This window comes from Humulus lupulus, chromosome 6 (genome assembly GCF_963169125.1).
Source record: "Humulus lupulus chromosome 6, drHumLupu1.1, whole genome shotgun sequence".
Taxonomy (NCBI): domain Eukaryota; kingdom Viridiplantae; phylum Streptophyta; class Magnoliopsida; order Rosales; family Cannabaceae; genus Humulus; species Humulus lupulus.
In genome coordinates, this window is record NC_084798.1 from 17,404,325 (window position 1) to 17,412,242 (window position 7,918).

General features: G+C 33.8%; 1 protein-coding gene across 1 annotated transcript; it reads left to right on the forward strand.

Moving 5' to 3' along the window:
• Positions 1-1,972: 1,972 nt before the first annotated feature.
• LOC133783856 (protein CASPARIAN STRIP INTEGRITY FACTOR 1-like) lies at positions 1,973-3,958 on the forward strand. The gene is made up of 3 exons (XM_062223469.1): positions 1,973-2,226; positions 2,894-2,958; positions 3,523-3,958. Exons 1-3 carry the CDS (start codon positions 2,139-2,141, stop codon positions 3,655-3,657), a joined length of 288 nt encoding a protein of 95 aa, XP_062079453.1. The 5' UTR covers positions 1,973-2,138; the 3' UTR covers positions 3,658-3,958.
• Positions 3,959-7,918: the final 3,960 nt, after the last annotated feature.

The window sequence follows — 7,918 nt, forward strand, 5'->3', positions numbered from 1 at the left end:
TGTACAAAACTCTTTTATTTATTTTTACTACTTGAAGGAATGAGAGGCACACACCCATTTGTTAATTTGGTTAGGGATGTAAACGGGGTGGGGCGGGGATGGCTCCCCCGTCCCTACTCCGTTTTGGAGTCGGGGCATCATCATGTATTCGTTTAATAAAAATGTTTAGTTTTTTTTTAAATTGATAAAATAAATTAAAATAATGAATATTTTTAATATAAAATAATTAAAAAACAATAAATTATACCATTAATAAATATATATTTTTATATAAATTATTATATTATACATGTTTAATAATATTTATATAAAAATATAAATTATAATGTAAACAAGACAGTGGTTCGGGACAAGAGTCGTGTCCCGTGCCCCCGCCCCATTAGGGACGGGTCCCCACGGACCTCTATTTCGCGGGTTAAATTGACATCCCTAAATTTGGTTATCCAACAAGAGAGACTACATATATACCCCTTTTTTCTTTTTGTTTTTTCAATTTTAGTTGAGATAGACTTGAATGGATAACCTGACCTATAATAATATGTTTTAAAACTATATGACAACCCCAATGATATCATATCACTAGTGATATGCTTCTAATAATTCTCTTGGAGACCGTTCCATTACATAGATTGCAACGAAAAACAAATCCCTACACACTTAGTCATGGCATGCCATTTATATAATTAAAGAAAATTACTAAGGGACATTATGGGTGCCCAACAACATAAAGAGGTGATATTTATCGCTATTGATGTAATTAAATATCGGCTCTCACATTATTAAATTTAATAAGTATTATAATGTATCACTAACTAATTATAAAGTATCACATCATGTATTGTTGAACACCTTAAGGTGACAAATAACAACACTCGTAGTTAAATATATACATGTGTAACACAAATTCAACTAAACCCTAATGCTAAACATTATCTGAAAGTTTACTAAGGGGTCAGCAATATTGGAACAAGTTGGCCAATTATTGAGTGCAAAAGAAGTTCAAGGAAGATTGACTTAAATTTGGGGAGGCTGCCCTAACAACACTTTTCATTACAAAATATAGCAAAGATAATACTAATAAGAGTATTTTAGATACCATAATGCTTTCTCTTTATCATCCACCGATGTTCTCTTAGTGGTATTTGGTGTGTTGTCCTTGTCGTTTTGGATAATTGAAGCCACTTAGTAGCTAGTCTTCCATTAAAGGTATAATTTTATTATGCTAACCTAATAAATACTTTGTTTAGTATTTATTTTTTTAAAAAGTACAAAACATGACAAAATATCCTACTAACAAGCATGCTTTTGAGAGTTTCCATTGCTAATCTTTTTGAGAACTCAAGAGATATAAAAGAAACCCAACAAATACTATATTCCACCAGCCACTTTTTCCTATTGAATTTTGTGTCAATTTTTTTTTTTTTGGTTATGAGTCAATGAATTGACCTTAAAGCACACCCACTAAAATCAACATACTTAGAGGGCTTTGAATTTTTTTAGCTTAATTCAACCAAGCAAAGCTAGCCCAATTGAATGAGGACATATAATTAATTTTTTTTAACAAAACATTCCTTTAATTGTGGTGTTACTTAGTCCAAATTCTATATTTATTTCATTAGTATCTTATTGAAATTTTACATACACACCAATAGTTTTATGACATTATAATTTTTTGCAAGTGATGAGGGGTATTATGATAATTTCCACTGAGGGGGTCATTAATTCTGATAGTTAGTATATGTCTTATAAGTAATTAAATATACTTAAAATCCACTCTTAGACTTAGTGCCCCAACAAAAACAAGAAAAGTGGTATTTGCTGTCTCCTTTTCTTTCTTTTCATTATTTTGAATAATAAACCTAAAAGCATAACTAATAAAGTTTGATTTGTTTAAATTAACTGTCAATTCTCAAAAATTTCATATTATCTCTAGGATTTTTGTGCTCAAATAATAATCAGCTATAGCTAGAAGAGAGTCTAATGAGCCTAACAATAATATATAGCCACACAAGGAAACATATCATCTTTTTTTCATTTATATACAACTCTCTCTCTTGAATGAGGAGAAGAACAAGAAAGAGCTAATTACAACAAAAGAAAAAAAATTAGTATTTTTGCCAAATTCAAACACAAAAATAATGAGTCTCTACAGTCTTGTGATGATGAAGAACATCAGTCTCATCTTTCTCCTCATTTCTGGATCACTTTTATCAACTTCACTTGCAGGTAAGCACATATATACATATATATATAAATATATTGCTGAGTCTTTTTATGTATTGCTAGGGTTTGTTGCAGCTTTTAATGCATTGAACCATAATATCACACACTCACATTGTCAGAGCTTTTTCACTTTAAAAATCAAGTCTCCAAATTCTATCTCTATATGCATGTGCAGGCCTGTTTATAAACCATGTCAGATATACATGCATATATATATATATATTTATATATAAAGCCCATATTCACACACATATATAAATATTTATAGTAATGAAGTTGGATTTGTTTTTACCTTCAAGTTATATTAATAATATATTATAATAAATTCAAATGAAGTGTCATATATAGTTAACATGCTTGCTGTTATCACAGTAGTTTCTTCATATATATATATATATATATATATGCATAGTGTGTGTGTATATATACATGTTCATACGTACGTAGGCTTTTATTTTTGTAGTTAAATACTATTATACATAAATGTTGAGCTTTGTTACATTTGCTAAAATAAGTGTATAATTAATCTTATGTAAAATATTAATTACATGGTTAAATTAAGTACGTGTATACGTATTAGTGATAATAATTTCGTACACATATATATATATATATATATGTATATTTATGTGTGTGTATAAGCTCTTGGAGAATTGGCTTCAATTCTCAGGTAGACAGCTGAACTCTGGAGACCAGTTTGCCAAAGTGGTAATGGATGGAATGACTCAAGAAGAGGTTTGTATAGTAATTTTGCATGTTTACTTAACTATAATTTTTATTTTATTTCTCTAAAAAAAAGAGATAATTTCTAATTAAGAAGTTAATTAATTTTTTCATTTTGATTTCTTTCTCTAAATTCTTCTTGTTTCTCCTTCCAATTACAATCTCTCACTCTCTCTCTCAATTTTTAAGTTATTTAGATGGAAAATTAGGAGATCAAATAAGTTATAATATTCACACAAGTATTTATGTGATTAGAAAGATAATAAGTTTTTGGTTAGCAACGTAACATGAAATGAATACAACAGTGATTTTCTCAAATAATCACGAGGAATAATAAACCACAAATATTTTGAATAAAGACAAGTTTTGACTAGACACAAAAAAAAGTTAATATGTGTCTTTAATTATCTGAATATATAAATATAGGAGAGACTTCGATGCAGCCAAGGCATGGTTCGGGTATTTAAATAAAATTTTTTCAATATTTTTTTGATGACAATGTACATTGTTACTATTATTGTCATGTTGTCATATATATATATATATTTATGGTTATTATATATGTGGTATATGTAGGAAATGTTGATGATGAACAAGAAACACATTCGGCTGGTTCATGAGAGGCTTCTGAGGTCTAACACAAGAGACTATGGCAAATATGACCCAACACCAGCTCTTGTTAAGCCTCCTTTCAAGCTCATTCCCAACTGATCAGATCATCATCCATTCACCACATCTTCATATATATTACTCTAAGTCATATATATATATATATTTATAGTCTAAGTAGTCCAAACATATGCAAATCCAGCTGCTTTTGTGACCAGTTTGAGTTGTTGTAGAATCTAAATAAATGATGTTATTAAAGACTCATCCACTATATATAAAGTATAATATGTATAATTAGTAGTAGTAACTAAAGTATGTGTTAGTATATTTTGTGGCATATATATATATATGCATACTTAAAAGTTTTGAACCGTAATTAATATGATAATGTTTATATAATATAGTTTCATTTGTTCTTTTCTTATTATAGTGTGTTATTTATTAATTTACTGAATTTATATATAAATAGGGGTGTTCATTAATTAGAATTTAATGATTTTCGCTATATATATATAATCAATCTAATCTAATTAGTAATTAATTACATGTTAGATTTATCAATCTAATTATGCATTGGGTTGGGTTGATTTCATTTTTTAGTTTTGGACTTTGAGTAGGACCAAATTTAAAACATTTAAAAATTAATAATTAAAGTTTTGAACCCCATTTTTTTATATAAAAAAATCATAATTTATAATAACAAATTCAATATATCTTAAACAATATGAGTAAATCATCTTAATTTGCTTAAAATTATATATGTCCAGCATAATCTTAAGTCATAAATAATCTTAAATTATAATAAAATAACATATATAGTTCATTAACCAAGAACAATTACAAAAGTCCAAGCATAAGTTTTACTTTAGTTATATCATGAAGAAATGACACAAAAAACATAATTACATTAGTGATACAAATATGCTCCCAAAAAAAAAATGAAATTAACGACCATAATCAATGACAATCAGATTTGTAAGTTGATAAATTAGAGTAAATAACCCAAAATAATGGCATCTAGAAGCTAATATCACCACTTTAAAAATTGTAGAAAAATGACTATTTTATATTGTTGATTTTTTCAATTGTCATTTTCTATCTGTTGACGCCGTTTTTCGTCAACAGATAAAAGAAGAGCACAAAAACAATGAATGACAATGGCCAAACGAAACAAACAAATCAAACACACGATTTTTTACGTGGTTCAGCAGTTAAATCTGCCTAGTCCACGAGTTTCTGTTATTAATCTAAAGATTATCTCTGAAAAATTCTTTAGTATGAATTCTCCAGAGTTTTCTCTCAAGGATCAGAATTTCGGTCCTTTACAATGGTGCATGGCTTCTCTATTTATAGAGAAGGATGCAGAATACTATCCCACATATTTTGGGTAGTTACTCTTTTGTGAATAAAAATAAATGGCTTTAAATGCCTATAATCAGATAAAAAAGGAAACGTCCCTGAAGACCAGGAAACGCATAACTGATTAAATAATATCCCACGATTCTTGGGAATTTACATTAATAAATGAGGATTACATCTCATGTTTATAATACTTCTTGATATTCAAAGCGGCGATCGCGTATCTCTAAGGCTCTTGCCTCCCAAGTTTCCCATCATTGCCCGAGCCAGTGACATCTCCCGAGCTAACGTGGCTTTCGAGATAGTACATCGAGCTCAAGACCCCTGCTCCGAAGTTGTTCCTGAAGATAAGGGTGCTCTCAGAGCTACCTTTCGAGATCGAGATCATTTCGAGGTCACGATACTCGAGGTCATGTATCGTACTTTGCAGGCTCGATTTACAACCCTAGAGCATGCCCTAACCCTCACGAGACCATTTATTTCGAACTCAGCTTTCGATGTCATATTTACTATAGCTCAAAATCTGGGTATAACACTATCATTTATTTATTTATGTAGGAACGTATGACATTAATATAGTGGTATATGTATATTAGTTTTTTTTAATTAATTTTATTTTTAAATTATATTAATTTTTTAAGTTTTTTATAAGTTGTTGGTACATTATTTTCCAACTAGTGTATATGTTTTTTGTGATATGATAATTTTTTTTATGATATTTAGTTTCTATCTTATTATACATAATTCTATAGCATATAATTTTGTATCATGGTATATACATTTTAATGGTAGTATATAATTTTGTTATCATAGTATATATATTTTTTAGTAAAAATTTTGTAATTTGTTGGTATATTATTTTTCAACTCAGTATATATATGTTATACCCAGATTTCGAGCCATAGTAAATATGACCTCGAAAGCTGAGTTCGCAACAAATGGTCTCGTGAGGATTAGAGTGATCTAGGATTGTAAGTCGAGCCTGCAAAGTATGATATATGATCTCGAATGCGGTGATCTCGAAATGATCTCGATCTCGAAAGGTAGTTCCGAGAATACCTTCATCTTCAGGAACTTCGGAGCATGGGTCTTGAGCTCGATATCCCATCTCGAAAGCAACGTTAGCTCGGGAGATGTCAGTGGCTCGCATAATGACATGAAACCTGAAATGCTAAAGTCTTGGAGATACGCTATAACCACCTTGAATATCTACAAGTATTTTAAACATGAGATGTAATCCTCATTTATTGATGTAAATCCCCAAGAATCGTGGGATATTATTTAGTCAGTTATGCGTTCCCTGGTCATCAGGGACGTTTCCTTTTTTATCTAATTAAAGGCATTTAAAGCCATTTATTTTTATTCACAAAAGAGTAACTACCCAAAATATGTGGGATAGTATTCTGCATCCTTCTCTATAAATAGAGAAGCCATGCACCATTGTAAAGGACCGAAGTTCTGATCCTTGAGAGAAAACTCTGTAGAATTCATGCTAAAGAATTGTTCAGAGATAATCTTGAGGTTAATAACAGAGACTCGTGGACTAGGCAGATTTAACTGCTGAACCACGTAAAAAATCGTGTGTTTGATTCGTTTGTTTCTTTTGACCATTGTCTTTAATTGTTTACGTGCTCTCTTCTTTTATCTGTTGACAAAAAACGGCGTCAACAGTTTGGTGCTTTCATTGAGAGCCTCAAGCATCCATCCCTGAGAGATTCATGGCTGCAAACAATCAAAACACTCCTGAAGAAAATTACCCAAGGTGTCCTGGAAAACAGCCAATGGAGAACCCGGACGCTGATGAAAGGAGTGGGTCCTCTGATTCCCAGGGACCACCTCCACAACCAAGGGATGAGGACATGTACTATAACCCTGAACGTTATGTCCCTATTGTAGAATTGGAGAATCGGCAGCTGAAACAGTTGTTGGCAGAAGCCAACAAACGTAACGAGGAGTTGACTAAGATAGCCGCAGAGGCGCAGGTGGCTCAGCCCCCGCCTCCACGCGAAGACCAAGTCCCTCCTCCAAGGGACGTGCACGTTCCTCCCCGGAGGCCCCGTGGACGTCCACGAAAAAATGCTGCCACAAGGAGGCCGGCACAACCTCCAGCACCAGCAGAGCCATCTGCTCCTTCTAGGCCTCAGAGGAGTACCCGAGCTCGGGTCCCGCCTAATCCACCTGTGGGAGTGCCTGCAGGAACTGAGAACAACCGAGCTCCTGCCGAGGCTCGGACTCAGGTTCCTGGTAGTGCACCGAACGAAACTGGCCCATCTCGGGCAAATTCTGGACCCTCTAGGCCGAGGCAAGGACGACAACCACCGTCACCAATACTGTTCCCTCCGTCTCCCATAAGATATCCTTTACCTCCCCGCAGAAACGCTCAACTTGTTCGAGATCAGGATCAAGGGCGTGCGGGGGAAAGACAAGGAAACAGGGAGACGTTCCAGGAGCGGAGAGGCGCGCCATCTGAGAGAAGTCAGACGTCCCGATCTCGCACTGCGGAGACAAGGCGACGTAGAAAGGATCCACCACGAAATGACCGATCAATGAGTTTCACCAGTGATGAGTCCGGAGAAACTAGGTCTGTCAGTAAACACGACCGAGGTCGTAAAAATACCGGAAATCACAAGAGACATCCTGACCTACGAAATCATCTGAATCAGAGCAGGGGGAAAGGTGATCAGACAAATCCGGATCTAAGGAATCATCTGAATGGGCGTAGAGATCCCTCACGGAGACGCGAGCCTGGGATCGCGATTAATGACTATCAATTCCAGGCACCACCTAAGGACCCAGTCCAAGAAAGGATTGATCAGCTCGAAAAAGCCTTTAGGCTTTTGAAGAATGAACGAGGGAGTGGTCGGTACGAGGACTCTGATGAGGAGCTCGAGCCGTTTGCTCCCAATATTTCTAACACTCAGTTTCCTCAAGGGTTCCGGATTCCTCACGTCCCAGCGTTTGAAGGAAAAACCGACCCATGTAGCCACCTAAGTACATTCAACAC